Source organism: Mesoplodon bidens (assembly GCF_964165515.1).
Source record: "Mesoplodon bidens genome assembly, chromosome: 3".
NCBI classification, from domain to species: domain Eukaryota; kingdom Metazoa; phylum Chordata; class Mammalia; order Artiodactyla; family Ziphiidae; genus Mesoplodon; species Mesoplodon bidens.
Genome location: NC_138178.1, coordinates 37,230,187 through 37,248,071, shown reverse-complemented (window position 1 = coordinate 37,248,071; position 17,885 = coordinate 37,230,187). Strand labels below are relative to the sequence as shown.

General features: G+C 58.6%; 1 protein-coding gene across 8 annotated transcripts; it reads right to left on the bottom strand.

The window, feature by feature from the left end:
• Positions 1-229: 229 nt before the first annotated feature.
• Positions 230-16,527, bottom strand: FURIN (furin, paired basic amino acid cleaving enzyme). Of its 8 annotated transcripts, none has more exons than XM_081227945.1 (16): positions 16,450-16,527; positions 7,709-8,048; positions 7,231-7,329; positions 7,022-7,117; positions 6,572-6,700; positions 6,385-6,461; positions 6,001-6,089; positions 5,295-5,467; positions 4,639-4,851; positions 4,072-4,172; positions 3,847-3,950; positions 3,653-3,770; positions 3,362-3,541; positions 2,837-2,961; positions 2,634-2,744; positions 230-2,380 (listed from the first exon to the last, which is right to left on the bottom strand). In XM_081227945.1, exons 2-16 carry the CDS (start codon positions 7,883-7,885, stop codon positions 1,794-1,796), a joined length of 2,379 nt encoding a protein of 792 aa, XP_081084071.1. In that variant the 5' UTR covers positions 7,886-8,048; positions 16,450-16,527; the 3' UTR covers positions 230-1,793. The 8 variants fall into 8 exon arrangements, with proteins under 8 accessions (XP_081084071.1, XP_081084066.1, XP_081084065.1 ...); XM_081227940.1 differs by lacking the exon at positions 16,450-16,527 and adding an exon at positions 13,390-13,475; XM_081227939.1 differs by lacking the exon at positions 16,450-16,527 and adding an exon at positions 12,564-12,666.
• Between the last annotated feature and the right edge of the window lie 1,358 nt (positions 16,528-17,885).

Here is a 17,885-nt window from a genome sequence, read left to right as displayed (position 1 = left end):
TGGAGGTGCTCAGCTAGTCCCACCCCTGGGGCTTGGAGCTTGTCTCCACCTACTGTCCCTTCCACACCCCACCTAAAGAAGGCTCTGAACGCCTCGGGAGGTGGACTTTGGGCACTTACAGGTAGGCAGGACACCATGTGGGCATGTAACTCGCCCCAGCCCTCACCCGCACCTCATTCTGGACGCAGCCCCAGGTCCTGGGAAGAACATCACCACATTGGAGACCAGGCCTGGTTTGCATAGTCTGCACGTTTAATCACTTTAAAACCTCTAACATTACCTCGTGTCCATTAAATAGAACCAACAATGCTGGGCCTGTTTAAATTACAAGAAAAAAAAAAATCACTGTGCACCAACCCAGTATCTTACAAAACCAGCTGGGCTGGCCACAAGGGTGGGGGGGATGGGAGAGGCGGGGGCGCCCCTGGGCAGGTGGCTGGGTGCCAGGAGGGGCTAGGGGAGAGAAAGAAAAGGGGGCTCCCAAACGGGAGGGGACTGATTGTCCTAATGGGAGGGGTACAAAAGGCACGTCAGAAGAGGGGGCCTTGGGGGGCAGGACAGGTCAGTGCTTTTTCCACCAGGGCACGGTGTTGGAGGGGGCTCAGTGCCACTGCCTGCCCACCCCTGGCACTTGGAGAACCAGTGACCCATGAGCCCTTGGCACGAGGAGCCCCATCCGAAGTGGACGGCAGCCTGCCCCTTCTACCGTACTCCTCCTTTCCTAGGGCCCGCCTGGCCTGGCCTGCCTCTTCAGGACCTGGGGCTCGGCTACTCCTCAGCAACACGCTGCAGACCCCCACACCTCAGGGCCAGGGCAGCCGGGGGGAACAGCAGGGTGGACAGTGGGTGTGGGGAGGTGGATGGTCCAGCTGCTACCCCCATTAAAAATACCAAAAAAAAAAAAAAATCAGCATCTAAAGTGAAATAATCACAAAGTGAAAATATATCCTCAAACAGCCCCTGAGATCCCCACAGGGGAAAGCAGCATCGGGTGGGAGGCGGGAGAGGCCGGCTGGGCCACCGTCCCTCCCCACCACCCACCCAGGGGCTCCGGGACTGTGAGTGCCAACAGCCCAGGCAGCCCCGGGCTCAGAAAACAGGGACTTGGGCCCTGGCAGGAGGAGAGGGTGCCAGAGAGGGGAGGGTGGTCAGCACACCAGCATGGGGCCGGGCCAGCCTCGCTCAGCAGGCAGCCAGCTGTAGTGGAGGTGGGCAAAGGAACAAACACACGTGTGCACACACGTGTGCACCCTGGAAGTGCCTGCCTTGCCTTGGTCCCTTCCTTCGCTTACTGCTTCCGCCCGAGGCTCACCAGAGGTGGGGGACGGGGTCAGGGATGCAAAAGCCCTTAGAGAGGTGGCCTCCTCCTTCAAATACCCCCTAGGCCAGCCTCCCTGCTGCCTGGATGGGGACCATTATTGCTTTAGAGGGACAGGGAAGGGGAGAGAACTGCAGCCCGGGTCAGGAATCCCATAAGGGAAGGGCTGCCCCTCTTCACTCCGCAGGGAACTCTGGCTGGGGCCTGGACCTTGGAAAGCTGCCCTAAAGGTTTCACTCCTTTCTCCACACGCAGGCATGCTGGGGGTGGGCAGAGGCCCTCTCCTGCTCCCCAGCTGGTCCCGGGGTCCCACCTCAGGCAGCCGGGGTCCCAAGGGTAGGGTGGGAAGCCGTCTCTGCCTCTCTTGCCTCCCAGCTGGGGTCCAAACCCAGTCCCAAGATAAAAAAATACTTTGGTGAATTAAAAAGTGCCCCAGGAGGGGATGGGCTCGAAGGGGCGGGCAGTTAGGCGCTCGTCAAAGGGCGCTCTGGTCTTTGATAAAGGCGGTCCTCTCGCCCCGGCCCTCGTCCTCTTCTGAGTCGGACGGGCACTCCTCCTGCCAGGCTTCGGGGGGCAGCCCCTTGTAGGAGATGAGGCCACGGTCCATGGTGTACACCTTCACCCCTCGGAAGCTGAAGCCCGAGCGCAGCTGCAGGACCAGGAAGACAGTGACGAAGACCAGCACGATGAAGGCGCAGCTGAGGCCGGCCACCACCTCGGGCAGGTGTGAGGGCAGCAGCCCCTCCCGCAGCCGCGGCTCTGCCTCCACCTCTGCGGGCGGCGGCTGCTGCGGCTGCGGCGACTCACGGCTGCTCTGGCTTTGCCGGGAGCACGTCTGCTCCACAGGGTCCAGGGAGGCGTGGCTGGGGCAGCTGAGGCAGTCTGTGGGGGCTGGCCCCTGGCACGTGGCACACGAGGCGTGGCAGGGGGCACAGACGCTGGCCCGGATGATCTCCACGTTGTTCTCGGTGCTGTAGTGCGTGTCGAGGACTTGGGGAGTGAAGCCTGGAGGGCAGCGCTGGACACAGCTCTTCTGGTGGAGGGAGAAGCCTTCCTCGCACACTGCCGGCACGGAGCAGAAGGTGGGCGTCAGCCAAGCCGCCCATGGCTGCTGGGTCCTGAGCCCCACGACAGTGGCAGCCTGTGGACCTGCAGCCCCAGGCAGTCACCACCATCCCCAGGAGCTCCCACCCGCCCCAGGACTGTGGTCACCCTGGGGTCCCAGCATCCCTTCACACTCCTTTTCCTCCTTTAGGACAGGTGCCCTCTGTTCCCAGCCTCAGGTTCCCAAGCCCTTGCAGCACCCACGACTGACCCACACAGGCCTGGCTAGACGTGAGGGTCTTGCAGCCGATGCTCTCAGGAGCTGTGGGCAGCCCCTCGGGGGCCGTGCCATACAGCACAAGGGTGAACTTGGTCAGTGTCCCTATTGAGGGGGGAGGCAAAAGTCAGAAGCCCGGCACCCCAGACTCCACCAGCATCCCTCCTCCATCCCTAGCCCTTGAGCACCCCCAATACCATAGTTGTTTGCTTCGCTGGTGTTTTCAATCTCCAGGACCCACTCGCCAGAGGGGTCCTCGTCCCAGGAATGGGTCGTCATGAAGGCCCAGTCATTAAACCCGTCTGCAGAGTAGTCGTGCGGCCTGGGGAGGAAGGTGCACGTAGCTGCCTGAGGCCTCTGGGGGACCCCAGCCAGGGGACACTGAGCCCACAGCACATGGACCACACCCCCTCCCCCCGGTGCAGCATAACCCCGCTGGGCTGGAAACGCCTGCTGGGTGTTTCCCAGGAGGCCAAGTGTTCTCAACCAGATTCTGGAAATGTGCAAGGGTACTACACATGGGAAGGCACACAGACATGGCATTTAATGGGCAGAATCAGGGATTCCTACAACATGGGACAGTCCCATAGGACAAAAACCATCCTTCCCAAAATGCCAACAGTGGAAAAGTTTTTGGTGCCTTTCAGGGCTGTGTGAGTCAATGAATGAATGCACGTGGATGTGAGGGACAGGACAAGCTGGACAGAGGAGAGGGCAAGCACCTGGCGGCCAGCAGGGTGGAGCGGGTGCCCATGGGGCTGACCAGATGGATGGCCAGGTCACCGCGGCGGTTGTAGGACAGGGTGAGCCGTGCCTGAGTGTGTTCCAGCCGCGTGATGTGGCTGGGCTCCCCCAGGCAGGCGGTCACAGTCTTCCGCACCTCCAGCCGCTTCCCGATGTCCCTGTGCGGAGAGCACCATGACGGTCTATCAGCCTGGCCCAAGGGCACCAGCGGGCACCCCTGCGCCCCTCAGGTCCCACCTGCCCCCTCCCAGCCAGGGTCCAGCCCTCACTTGGGCTCAGTGAGGATGTCGATGATGCACTTCCGCTGGGGGGTCACCGTCGTCCAGTTCTGGGCCAGAGCCACCATGGCACCTGCGTCCAGTAACCCGTAGCCATACGAATGGCTCACTGTGGGGCAGGGAAGGCGGGGTCAGCTGGGAGGCACACAGGGCCCCCGCAACCCCCAATCCAACCCTGTCCTCACCTTTGCGGCCCACACCATTGGTGGCCCAGTCGTTAGCATTGAGGTGGGCTGGCTTTGAGGTCTGTACCACCAGGTGCTGCATGTCCCGCCAGGTGAGGTTCTTACTGCAGAGGAGGGACGGAGAGGCTTGGGGGCTGTCTCTTCGGAGAGAAGCTGGAGACCAAGGCCTGCCTTGCAGGGGGCGCTGGTGGGGACAGGGTTGAGCCTCAGTTCCCACCCACTTACTTGGCCTCCAGGGTGAGAGCGATGATGCCTGCTGCCAAGGGGGCAGAGGCAGAGGTGCCTGTGTGAGACTCCGTACACTTCTGCCGCAGATCAGTGGTCACCTACCAGGAGGACAGTGATGTTGGGCCTGTTATGCGGGGAGGGCACCAGAGGGGGGCCACCTGCCTGCCCTCCCTCTGCCCACAGGCCCTGAGCACCATAAACAGGAGTGGGGAGCCAGGGCCAAGAAACCTTGGTCCCACCTGCTGCCTTGCTAACTTGCTGTGGACAGGCCGATGCCTGGCCCTTTCCGGGCCTCAGTTTCCCGAGGAATCAGAGGATTGAACTAAAGGTTGGCGATCATGAAGAGCAACGCACGTTTTTAGGGAGAGTCTTCTCAGGGGCTTCATCGATGGCTCCACAGTCCCCAAGAGTCTTGGAGAGCTCCCTAGCCCCCATCCCATGATGCCTTAGCCACCACCACCCAGCCACGTGCGGGTGGAAGGCAGATGGGGTCAGAAAGGGGGGCCCCGGGCAGAGCCAGCAAGCAGCCCCGTTTCCCCAGCCGCCACCTGGGGCAGGACTCACGATCTGCTTCTCGTTCTGGTTTCCACTGCTGTAGGTTGTGGCCAGCGTGGACGAGCAGGCCTCACTGTACCAGGGCACGTTGCCGGACTGCGTGGCGCTGCTGATGGACAGCGTGTAGATGCTGTTGGTGTAGCCGTCGCAGTTGCAGCTGTCATGTTCCCGGCCCCCGTTCCCAGAGGCCCAGACAAAGATGGAGCCCAGCCCCCCGCGGCCCTGTGGACAGAGTGGGCTGGGGTCACTCGAGAACAGGACTTGGGGGAGGCCTGGCAGGAAGACACTGCTCGAGACTGGGAAGGCTGGAGCCTCCTTCTCGGGGGACTCTCTATCCAGCCCCTGTTCCCCTGGGATACCCCTGGTGGATCTCATCCTTTTTTGCACAAAAAAAGAGACCCAGACCACCAACCAAAATGCTCAGAGTGGTGATTCCAAAGGGTGGAATTATGGGTAAATAGTATTTACTTTTCTCTTTTCCTGTCCTTCCAGTTCCTTAACATTTTAATAACATTTAATAAACAAACTTTGTGTAAATTAAAATTAAACACAAGAATAAATAAATAGGAACAGAAAAACACAAAGAAGTACGGAAAAGGTAGCGCCTAGTTTGCCCCCAGAGGCTGGGCCTGGTGTCTAGGGCGGGGCCAGAACCCCCACCTCACCTGGCTGACCCCCCGGAAGAAGGCCTCCTCAGCAAGGCGGGCTGGCCCATCCACGGTCTTGCCGTCGTCCTCGGGGCCCCAACTGGCGCTGTAGATGTGGATGTGGTTGGGATTCAGGCCCAGCGAGCGTGCCTCTACCGCATCTGTCACTTCACCGTCCAGCATGCGCACCCCTGACCACGGAGGAGGGCGGGGAGAGGGGTGCTGCGTGGGTCCAGCTGCCAGGAGCACTCCCTGGAGCACACCCAGCCTTGCACCCAGAGGATGGGCAGGGGAGGGCAGAGGACGGTGCTGGGAAACCCTGAGCCCCTAACTCCCTGGCCAGCCCCTGCCTTTCGAAGACAAGACGCAGGGGAAAAGGGGAGAGGTCCCTGGGCCCCAACCACACATTCTGGACTAGGATGAGTCTCTGGGGTCCCAAAGGAGCATGGTGATCAAGGCCTGCCATGTAAGGACTCAGAGTGGACAGTGAGGAGTTAGGGAGACTCCTGCTAAGAAACACTCCCTCCACCCCACAGCACAGGGCCACCAGCACAGGTGGTTCAGCTTTTTGAGTTACTAAGAACCCTCTAAAGAAGAGTCATGCGGTCAAAAGGATCCACAGCGGGAAAGTGGCAGACACTGGCTAGATGGGAAGTGAACAGAGAAGAATCCCACTGGAAGGGTGGGTCCTCCCAAAGACTGGGTGGTCAAGGCCTACACCCACCTCCAATGCGGGCATTGTAGGCCACACCTACGCCACAGACACCGTTGTTGGCCACTGCGGCCACCTCGCCTGCACACCGTGTGCCATGCCTGCCGGGGCCAAGAACACAGCATTAACAGTGGACAGAGAATGGTGGGTGCAGCCTAAGGAGGAGGAAGGGCCACATGCACGCCCCTCTATCTTTGCTGTCCCACATCTGTACACAGACCACACACACCCCCACTCCTCTTGGCCTATGGCCACCTCCACTCAAACCGAACCTTCCCTCAGAGACCTAGCTAGACCAGGACTATTGAAAAGACTTCAGCCTCTCAGGAAGGGCACATCTGCTTCCTCAGAGGAAAACAGAAGGGAAGCAGAGGCCAGGGACCTGCTAATTCTTACCTGTTGTCATTCATCTGCGTGTACCGAGGCTGGGGGTCAGGGTCCTGGTCATTGACATCGAAGCTGGCCCCAGGATCCTGGAAAGGACATGGCCATCATCAGGGTCAGCCTGAACACACGGGCAGAACAGGACCATCCCTGGACTCCCCTCGCCAGGGATGGCTGCCTCCCTCCCTGACCTCCTCACATAATTGCCTGCCAAGTCTGGGTGGTTCTTCTCGATGCCATCGTCCAGAATGGAGACCACGATGCCACGCCCCGTGTAGCCCTGGGCCCAGGCCTCCTTCACGTTCAGGTCCCGCTGGGTGACACCAGACTGCAGAGACACCCACCCCCGTCACCCAGCACTTACGAGATGTGGTTGCTGGGTGAGGTTACAGGAACCTTGGAGAATCCCTTTGCCACCCCCAAAAGCTCCTTCTCCACCCGCCCCTGTTCCTCAAATGCCACCACTGGTTGTCTGGGCTCATGGGATTATAAAGAACTCTGGGAGGGCACTCCCCAGGGCTCAGCAGGATGGGCTGGAGAAAGACTACTCAGCAGACAGAGGAAGACGGACAGGAGGCCTCGAAGTCAGCCTCACCCACTCACGGGACCCCTCAGTGGATGGATGGATGCAGCCAGGGAGGCAACGTACCAGGTACCACTGCTGGGGAAACTTGGGGTCCGTGGGCTCCTGGTACACATCCCGTTTGGTCCGTCGCTTTGCCACCTGCTGCTCCAGCCACTGTACCTGTGAGGGAGTGCGGGAGAGATGGTGTGGCTGGAGGAGCGGGGAGGAAGAGCGAGGCCTCCTGAGAACTGAAAGGGAAGGGTGGCAGCAGGAGGGGCTGGGGCCGCACTCACTTGAGGTTCACGCTGCAGCCGGCTGTGCCGCGGGCGGTGAGGTGACAGGGACCGCTTTGTCACCGCTCGATGCCAGAAGTGGTAATAGTCGCCGAAGATCTGCAACAGAGCAGGGAGACTGAGCCGGGCTTTCCATCTGCCAGTCCCCATGGAGGCGGGGGATGGGGGTGGACAACCGGCTGCAAGGGGAGGCTCACCACGGCAGGGGGTGGCGGGCATCTGCTCCCCACCCAGGACCCCGCAAGGAGGTGCAGGGGGCCGAGGGGGACTCAACCCCCTGGGATATACTGGTCCACTGAGCAACTTAGGCTAGAAGCCCAAGGGCAGGACAAGCCACCCATAACATGCCTAATACCCAGATGCCCCTGAGAAGACAAGCCCCAGAGTTCCTGCTCTGGGTGCTGGAACCCCTGCCCTCACTGGCCCCACCCCCTGGCGATGTCCTATGCCTCGGCCAGCAGGAGGGAAGAACACCTACCTGGCCCAGGTTGCGGAAGCCATGCTTGCGTGCCACACTGTCAGCCACGGCTGGGCCTCCAGGAATGTGCACGGCCCAGGTATTGGTGAAGACCTTCTGGCCACAGGCATCGGCTGCCAGCAGGACCAAGGCTCCTGCTGCTGCTACCACCCATAGCAACCAGGGCCTCAGCTCCATGGGGGGGACAGGTGGCCGGGACCCCGGAGCCCCCGTCTCCTTGGCCTGGTCACAGGGCCTCGGCTCCCGCGTGCCTGCTCACTGCCTGTGGCCCGGGGCTGACTGGCGGGGGCATGGGACCGAGACGGGCAGGACTGTGCGGGGAGGATGAGGGCTGCCGGCTCTAAGAGGAACAAGGGAGGAGAAGAGGGAGAGTCAGTCACTCCCCAGCCACGCACTAAAGCTGCCTTCCCACCCTATGGCTCACTCCAGGCCTGAAAGGGGCTCTGGCGGGGAGGGGTGAAAATCCAGCCCCCCAAGGTGAGCCGGATAGATGGACAGAAGGACCGCCTCCACACGCAAGAATACGGAAGTGGGATGAAGAGGACCAAGGCTTGAGTCCCTCAAAATCAGAAGCAACAACTGAATAACTGCTTGCCAGAATTAAAGTCAAAAAGGTGGGTTAGGAACTTCCCTGGTGGCGCAGTTGTTAAGAGTCCGCCTGCCAACGCAGGGGACATGGGTTCGAGCCCTGGTCCGGGAAGATGCCGCGGAGCAACTAAGCCCATGCACCACAACTACTAAGCCTGCGCTCTAGAGCCTGCGAGCCACAACTAGTGAGCCCGAGTGCCACAACTACTGAGCCCGCGTGTCACAACTACTGCAGCCCATGCGCCTAGAGCCCATGCTCTGCAACAAGAGAAGCCACCGCAGTGAGAATCCCGCACACCGCAACGAAGAGTAGCCCCTGCTCGCCGCAACTAGAGAAAGCCGGTGCGCAGCAACAAAGACCCAATACAGCCGAATATAAATAAATAAATAAATAAATAATAATAATTTTTTTTTAAAGGTGGGTTATAGGGACTTCCCTGGTGGCACAGTGGTTGAGAGTCTGCCTGCCAATGCAGGGGACACGGGTTCGTGCCCCAGTCCAGGAAGATCACACATGCCACGGAGCGGCTAGGCCCGTGAGCCATGGCCACTGAGCTTGCGCGTCTGGAGCCTGTGCTCCACAACGGGAGAGGTCACAACAGTGAGAGGCCCGCGTACCGCAAAAAAAACAAAAAATAAACAAAAAACAAACAAACAAACAAAAAAACCACCTGCCACTGCAGGGGACAGGGGTTCGAGCCCTGGTCAGGTAAGATCCCACATGTCGCGGAGCAACTAAGCCCGTGGGCCACAACTACTGAGCCCTCGTGCCACAACTACTGAAGCTTGCACTCCTAGAGCCCAGGCTCCACAACAAGAGAAGCCACTGTAATGAGAAGCCCTCGCACCACAACCAAGAGTAGCCCCCACTCGCCACAACTAGAGAAAGCCCGCGTACAGCAACGAAGACCCAACGCAGACAAAAACTAATTAATTAATTAATTAATTATTTTAAAAAGGTGGGTTATAAAGCTGTAGGTACCTATAATCCCATTTTGTTTTTAAAAAACTATTTATACATGTATATTTATATAAAACCACAAAACATAATCTGGAAGGACACATGCTAACAATGGTTCTCTCAAGGTGGTGAGAATTGTAAGTAATTGTTATTTTCTTTTGTGTCATGTATATTTTCCAAATTACCCAGGTATATTTTATAAAGGAATAAAATGTTGGCTTTTTAAAGTTTTTTAATGGGCGGTGTCTACACAGCTCACTAGGGCTTCCTAGTTCAGCAAAGCACAACCAGCCATAGGGAGTTACCTGCAAAGACCCACAGCCCCTGGCAAGAAAGAGTGGGTAACCTAAGGTGGGATGGGGGCTTTGGGGGCTGAGCACGGGGAGGGGGGATCACAGTGGCTTCACCCTCCCTCTTTGGCCCACCATCAGCAAAGTCAGGGGCTCAGGCTCTTTTTTTACAGTTTCCTGGGAAACGCTGGGGCCACCCAGCCCTGGCCTGCAGGCCTCCAGCAGCCCCCTCGGTCGCTCCACACCCACCAGCCTTGCGTAATCTGAGCCCGGGCAGCCAGGGCAAACACTAGCTGCTGAGCCAGGAGCGCCAAGGTGAAGCTGAATCAATAGTCCGAGTGTTGTTTTTCCTCCTTCAGCAAACAGACAGCAGGACCTCTCTGCCTGGGGCCACATAACTGTCCCCACATAGGGCCCCTGGCTAGCCAGAAGCCAAGCCCCTGGGGTGGGGAGAAGCTGGGGAAGGTCCCGGTGGGGCTGCTGGAGGTGTCCCGCCTCAGTGCCAAGCTTGTTGAGCAGAGCGCCTGCCCACACGGCCCCGGATGCCCCCACCACTCCCAGGGCCCAGCCCCAAAGGAGGCCACTCCGCTGGACGGCAAAATGAAGCTCCCCATCTCACCCGGGCCCCGGAGAGCTGGACAGGCGGGCTCACCACTGGGAACACTCCTTTTCCAGAGACTGCCCTCAGCCACAGTCAGCCTCCCTGCCTGCTCCTGCTGCAGTCCCACCCTGCAGGCTGGAGAGACTCAACACACAATTCCTGGAGTATTTTCAGTTTACACCAAAATAACCTGACAGCTGATGGCAGGAGGCATCCACAATGCAGCTCCTCCTCACCCTGGATGGGCAGAGTCCATAGGGTTCCCGGACAGGCCTGGAAGCCACAGCCCCATGATGCCTTGGGCGACCAAGTTCCGGAAAGCTGGTCTGAGCAATGGCTGGGCAGCCAGACATCCAGCCCTAGGGGGTGAAGGAAACCCAAGCCCCTCATTTAGCAGAGGATGCGGAGCCCTAGGGGAAGAGCCAGATAGAAACAAGCCCTCTTCTCCCCTTCTTGCCACAAGAGCGGCCTCTTGGGTCCAGATGTCAAGAAAGGCCATCTCCTGACCACAGTGCTGTGAGCCGTACTGGAACTCCCAAATCAAGACTGGGTTCATCTGCGTCCAGCCCAAGTTCCGGGACATTGTGGATGGAGCTGCAGCTGCTTGGTGGTAAAGGTGATTATTTAATTACCTTGCAGCACCCAAAAAGAAAGCGGGCTTCAGGCACAACCAACCAATCCCCCAAGAAAGGACCAGGCTTCGTCTGCTCAGCATCCCCAGCCACGGTGAGCTGTAGATATGGCTTCCACAGAGCCTGAAGCCTCCAGACAGCCCTGCCTCAGCATCCTGGAGGGAGGGAGGGACGGAGGGAGGGAGAGAGGGAGGGAGGGAGAGAGGGAGGGAGGGAGGGAGGGAGGGAGGGAGGGAAGGAAGGAGGACCCCCTCCCAAAAGAGCAGGCGCTGAGAACAATGAATGAATGGGCTTCTCCCCACCCCCATCCCAGACTCTGACTCACCCTCTGAGTCCCAGTTCGGCTCAAACTCAGAGGCTTGCTGTATTTCCAGCCTCCTGTGAAGCCCTCTCACATGGGAGTCAGCTCCAGGCTGTGGCCACAGAGAGACCTGTGGGTGCTCTTCGTGGCTGTGTTCTAGGTCAAAGCCCTTTTCTCCAGTCCTAGGAAACTCCTGACACAGACACCCACTCCGAGGCACCCAAACTGAACCTCCCCCAGGTCCAGCTGCTGTTTCCCAGGCACTGGGGGTCTGGCGTGGACAGGGCTGCCTGGGAAACCTGGTCCCATCTTTCTTTCCAGCAAAGAGACACCAAGCCAGGTCCTGTAACAGGCACTGAAGGCTGCGCTGAAATTCTGAATTCCAATCTTTACTCATTTTCTCTGTGATCTAAGTCACTTCCTCTCTCTAGGCCTCAGTTTCCTAGATGGTAAAAACTGCTAGACCAGGGGTTTTCAAACTTTTTTTTTTTTAAGCCACAGAATCTTTAAAAAATCAGATCTTATGTGGAAGCCCAATATAGGAAATCGTAAAACTTGGGCCACTATGGTTGAGACGGGTCAGGCTTGGCTACTCTCCTATGCTGTGTCCACACCTGGCCAGCAGCTGCCCAGCCCTCACTAGGCCACATCACCTGGGTTCCCCTCCCGCTTCCCAAGTCAGAAAGAATTCTGACACCCTCCGGTGGAGGAGGGTCTGCACCCCCAGGGGCAAGGGTCTAGGGGATGGCGGGGAAAGCAGGTACTGATCTGACAAGTGACTGCTGTAAGACCTGTCTGGCAAGCAGGCCGCCCCTCAGTCCAGCCACCCCACGGGGGCAGCAGGGGTCTCGGCCAGGCCTCCGCGGGAGGCAGCCCCGGAACCTACCTGAGCCAGCCTCCCAGCGCCCGCGGATCCCGCACCTGAGTGTCTCGCCGCTCAGGTGTGCGGGCGGGGACGAGGCCCGGGCGGTGAATAATCCCCTCCGCCTCGCGAACAGCCGCTCCTCCCCTCCCCCGGCGCTCCCCCGGCCGCGGAGTGGGCGAGCCGGCGGCGGCCCCCGAAGGACAGCCAGGAGGCGGGAGCACCCGGCGCCTCTGGAATTCTCTCGCCATCCCGCCCCCAGCGGGGGCCCCGCTGGCGCTTCCTGAGGTCAGAGGGCTCGCCCCGGCCCCAAGCGGAAAAGTACCGGCACCTACAAGGGCTGGGAGCCGAGCCGGGCCCGACGCTCTCAGGTGGGCTGCGGGGCGCCCTTCCTGCTCCCCGCGGCTTCATCCTCGGGGCCGGCCCGGGGGCCAGTTTCGAAAGCCGGGCGGGCAGCCGGGCCCGGGCTGCCTCCGCGCCAGCGACCCCGACCCTCCCCGGCCTGGGCGCCCGGGCCGCGGAGCCCGCTCCTCCGGCAGAGCGGCCCAGTCCGGCCGGCTCTCCTCGGGCCCGGCTCCCGGCGCGCTGCCTCCACCGGGCCCCGCGCCCTCGCCGCTTACCCTGGGGAGCCCGGGCGGGGAAACTTTTCCAGGCGAGCGCCGCGGCGGCTCGGGCGCCCCTCGGCCGAGCGGAGAGCCCGGCGGCGGGGCCTGGGCTCTACGCGGTCCCCGCGCCCGGCAGCAGCGTCACCGCGCGGAGGCGGGGAGGAGCGGCGGCGCGGCCTCGGCCGGGCCGGCGACCAGGGCAGGGCTCGGCCTCGGCCTCGGCCTCGGCTCCGGCTCCGGCGCGGGCGGGGGCAGCGGCCGGGCCGCGGCGGCGGCGCGGCTTGTTTACTCGGGCCGCTGTCAGCGGCTGCGGCGGCCCGGGCTCCTCCTCCTCCGCCGCCGCGCCCCCTCCCCCTCGCGGCGCCACCTCCGCGCTCCCCAGCAGCCGCCGCAGCCGTCCCGCCGCCCTGGCCCGCCGCGCCGCCCATGCCGCCCGGCCCCGGGCCCGCGTTCGGAGCCGGAGCGCCGCAGCCCCCGAGCTCCGGGCTCCGAGCGGCGGCCTTGCGGCCTTCCGGGGCGCCCGCTGCCTCTGGCTCCCGGTCGGGGCAGGTAGGAAGTGGAGCTAGCGATCCCAAAGCCCTCGCGGCCGCCCGGCGCGTCGCCCAGGCCCCACTGCCCGCACCCCCGCCCCGGGCTCGGCTCTTCGCGCCGCGAGCTCCCCGGGCCGACGGCCGCGGAGACCCGAACTCGGAACCCCCGGCAGGAGTTGGGAAGGGCTCGAGGCGTCACTCCGAGCCCAGTCTCGGCCGGATTCTGGGGAAGCTGGCCTTCTCCCCCCACTTCCCCACTCCTAAGCTACAAGTTTGGGCACGACCGAGTTAAGTGCCCTGGGATGACGCACCTGGGGTACCCCATCTGAGGTCGGGCTTCACCGCGCCTGGGCAGACCTCCTCGTCGCCTACAGTTAGAGGACTCACGATTTTATTTGCATTTATATAGACAGGTGGATAAGCAGAACAAGTAGCCCATCCCCTTTTAATTTTTTTAAAACTTTTTTTTTTAACTCCAACCGCCTGCCAGGCACCAGGCCAGTCATTTTATATTATCTCCTTCTCATGTACATTATTTAATCTACATAATCCTTTCAGGCTGACATTATTAATCCCATTTTACAGATAAGGAAACTGAGGTGCACAAGGTTTAAATAATTTGCCCAAGATACCACAACTAGCAGGCCTCAGAGCCTGGAAGAGATCTAGGGCTTTGGCAGAGCCTGAATCTGAGCTACTTGCAACATACCAGCCGGCTCCTCTCCCTCCCTGGGTCCCTGCCCTAGAAAACGTCTGTGCTACTTGGCCGAGGCCACCACTGCTTGAGCTGAGAGAGAAAAGAGGGGAAATGTGGCCAAAAGCTCCCCAGGCTGGGTTATTCCAAGGTCGCAGAGCAGTCTCTGCCCATCCTTTCCTGCTCGCTTTGAGATAACCTGGCAGAACAATATTATCCTGTGACCTCTTCAACACCGGGTTGGGGATAACGACAAAAACGAGCACCGAACACTGCAGAGCGTGTTCTCTGAGCCAGGAGTGGTTCTCAGCTCTTTCCGTGTGTTAAATTATTTCATCCTTACCACAAACCCTGTAAGGTGGATACAATTTTCCTTTAGGGATCTTTCATGTATCACTATCTACAGAGGAGGAAACTGAGGCCCAGAGAAGTTAAGTAACATTCGTAAAGTAACTCACTAGGTGACAAGTCAACCCGCAAACCTGCGTTCAAAACCCTGCAGTACTATTTTATACTATGCCACCTTAGACAAGTTACTTAATTCTCAGAGCCTCAATTTACCCCTCTGTAAAATGGAGATAATATTCAACTAGTGGGATAAGGTACTGTTTGGGCACCTGTACAAACAGTGCAAAAACCGGAAACTCAGGGAAGAATGTGCGGTCCTAAAAGTTGAGCCGGGAGATAAGTCCAGTTGGCCCCCTCTTGGAATGGGAACTGCCCCCCACAGGGAGCAAAGACTCCTAGGGGCCACCCTGGGGTGGCCCCAACTAGCAGCACCAGCCACAGTTGGGAAAACAATACTTCTTCAGTCAGACCTAGGCAGGAAGTGAGTCACGGTTCTTCCTAAGTCTGTGAGCAAGAGATCCCTATTTAGGGGAAATAGGGACAGGGCTGGTCCCATCTAGCCTCGGAGTCTCCCAGTGCCCTTCCCCCTTGTCCTCTGACTTACAAGAAAGGTCAACCCGGAAAGAAAGCAATCCTGTCTGCCTCTAGGTGCCCCACCCATCCTGGAGGCTGGCCCCAGGGGAGCCGCAGTGGATCTGAGGAGGAGGAGGGGCTAGCCCTGTCTCAGACGGCTGCCACCCTGCAGACGCACTGGAGCTTCCCAGTTTCTCCCGTCAGCCCGCCCCTCCAATCCTGCCTTTGGCATAAGAATTCTTTCAACTGTTGCTCAGAGGTGCATCACTAAGGGGAGGAGGAGAGGACCGAGAGAGTGAGCTCATGCTCCGGAGGATCTCCACCTTAGTCTTGCTCCTATTTTAGGGTTTCCCATACAACTGTACTTTACAACGATTCGGTTGTTAAAAAGAATGTGGAGGGAATTCCCAGGTGGTCCAGTGGTTAAGACTCTGTGCTTCCACTGCAGGGGGCAAGGGTTCAATCCCTGGTCAGGAAGCTAAGATCCCTCATGCCATGCAGAGTGGCCAAAAAAAACCCCAAAATACAAAAGAAAAAAAAGAACGTGGAAGACACCCTCCTTGCGAAAAGCCCTCTGGAGAGAATCCCAGCTTGCCACAGCTGGTGACTGCTAGCCAACTTCTTTCTTTTTCTCCTGGAACAAGTCCTGTGGGCAGGTTTTGTTCTCTTTATCACTCCCAACAATTTGTCTGAGGCCTTAAAAGCCAGAAGGAGCGGGGCTTCCCTGGTGGCGCAGTGGTTGAGAGTCTGCACCTCGATGCAGGGGACACGGGTTCGTGCCCCGGTCCGGGAAGATCCCACATGCCGCAGAGCAGCAGGGCCCATGAGCCATGGCCGCTGAGCCTGCGTGTTCGGAGCCTGTGCTCCACAACGGGAGAGGCCACAACAGTGAGAGGCCCGCGTACCGGGGGGAAAAAAAAAAAAAAAAAAAAAAAGCCAGAAGGAGCTAAACTGCTTGCAGAGCCCAGGTCCACTGACTTGGGCCCCTAAGAGCCCAGGGGCCTCTGGATCACAGTTATCAGTTTTACACAGCAGTTAATAGGACAGGAGGCACCACATGACAGAAGTCTGGCAACAGACTTGTTGGGGGGCGACCTGTGGGGTGGAGCAGGGCCTGATGGGTAAGGCCTGAGGGAGAAAGGGGCTGTGACCAGTTCCCACCTTCCCAGCAGGGGGCCGGAGGAGCTGTCCAGCCAGCCAGTCCTCCGTTTATCCTTGGATTTGGGGCTAACCTGGGAGACTCCCAAGAGCAACCGTTGTCCTATGGTAAAATCCACCCAGTCACCCTTACCTCAGGCACTCTCATTGTCCCCTTGGAGTGCTCCGGGGGTCCCTTTCTCTCAAAATCTCTGCCCCACTCTCAGGCACCTCAAACAAAGCCTTCACAGCAGCATCCACACCTGGGCTTTTTCTCTTTTTTTGTTTTTGGCTGCACCACTCAGCATGCAGGATCTTAGTTCCCGACCAGGGATCGAACCCACGACCCCTGCAGTGGAAGCGCAGAGTCTTAACCACTGGACTGCCAGGGAAGTCCTCCCACACCTGGTTTTAATCAAAATGTCTGCACCACATCCACACATGCATAGAAGAGCAGACAACAAAGTTTAATTGGTATTTTCTCTAAAACGGTGGGGTTTGAGAGCTTTTTGTTGTCTTCTTTTTGCTTACCTGCATTTTCAGGAATTTCTACAATAACTTTTAGAATAAGATAATTAAAATTTTAAGTCATGCAAAACTGAATAAAGCATGCCCATACTTCACCATCTAGCTCCAGAACACCTGGGGTTCCTCCTGAACGCTGCTGGGGCAACAGTCAGCCTCCTCCAATCCCATCACTGGGCGGGGCCCTTCCAGTTCTGGCTAAACCACTTTGGGAAAACCTCCTTTATAGGACAGGCAAACAGGGTGTCTGTGTGGGTGGGGGGAGGAGCTAGAAGTGATGTGGTGGTGATGTATCTGGTCACACTGGGACAGGATTGCAGCACGGTCAGCCCTTCTCGCGTTCCCAATTACTGGGCTAGCTCCGCACTTACCTTTTACCTGCTGGCTCTGCCACCTCCCCAAGTCACTGGTCAGCTTAATGTTTCCCTTCTGCTGGCTCTGTGTCTTCTGCCTTGCCTTCAGTGCCCAGGCAGTGCTACCCACAATTGGGCACCAAATAGGTGCTTTGGGTGCAGTCTAGTCTGGCAGACATTCATTGAGCACCTGCTGAATGCCGGGCCCTGGGACCTCAAGCTGAGTCCCTTAGAACTTGTCCTCAGGAAGCCAGCGACCACCTCTGGGAGACTTAGGAGGTATCTGAGACACGACAGTATCTTCCTTCTGAAGCTTCACCCTCCCTTCTGGCCTTGCAGCTCCAACAAGCTCTGCCCTTCCTTCTCCCTCTTGATACAAAAAAGTCAAACAGTCAGTTAACATGACTTCTTGTTGAATTTTCCTATCAGTTTTGTTACTGGAACAGGGTTTTGCAACCTCACACTATTGACATCTTGGGCCAGGTTATTCTTGTTCTGGGAACTGTCCTTTGCATGGTAGGATGTTTAGCAACAACCCTGGTCTCTAAACACTAGGGGCCAGTCGCACCCACCCCCATTATGACAACCAAAAGTGTCCCCAGACATTGCCAAACGTGCCCTGGAGGGGGCATGTAAAATGGCCCCCGGCTGAGAACCACTGGTCCGGAGTGAGGACTGGGAGTGGTGCGGGAGACAGTAGGTGTGCCAGGGTTTCAGGCATCAGGGGTTGTCTGCTGGGGACTATGCACTGAGAGAGCAGGCAGCAAGGGAGAAAATGCCCAAACCCCAAACCGCCTGGCATGGCAATGCAACAAATGGGGCCATTTAGTGTTCAGGGCAAACAGTCTTATGTATCATCTCCACGACACCTGAGGACATCGTTCTCAGGAACGGTTAATGATAATGCTGAATCGAGGAAAGGAACAATCACGTTGATCACCCTCTGTTTACTGGGGTGGGGAAGTGAGTGAGCCAGCTTCGTGTTAAATATGTAGTTAGAAAGCAGATCAGTGGTGGCTGGGGGCAGAGGGGTGGGGCGGGAGGAGACTTTGGGGAGTGATGGATATGTTCATTATCCTGATTGTGGTGATGATTCCATGGGTACACACAAACGTCAAAATGGATCAAGGTGTACGTTTTAAATATGTACAGTTTATAGCGTGTCAATTATATGTCA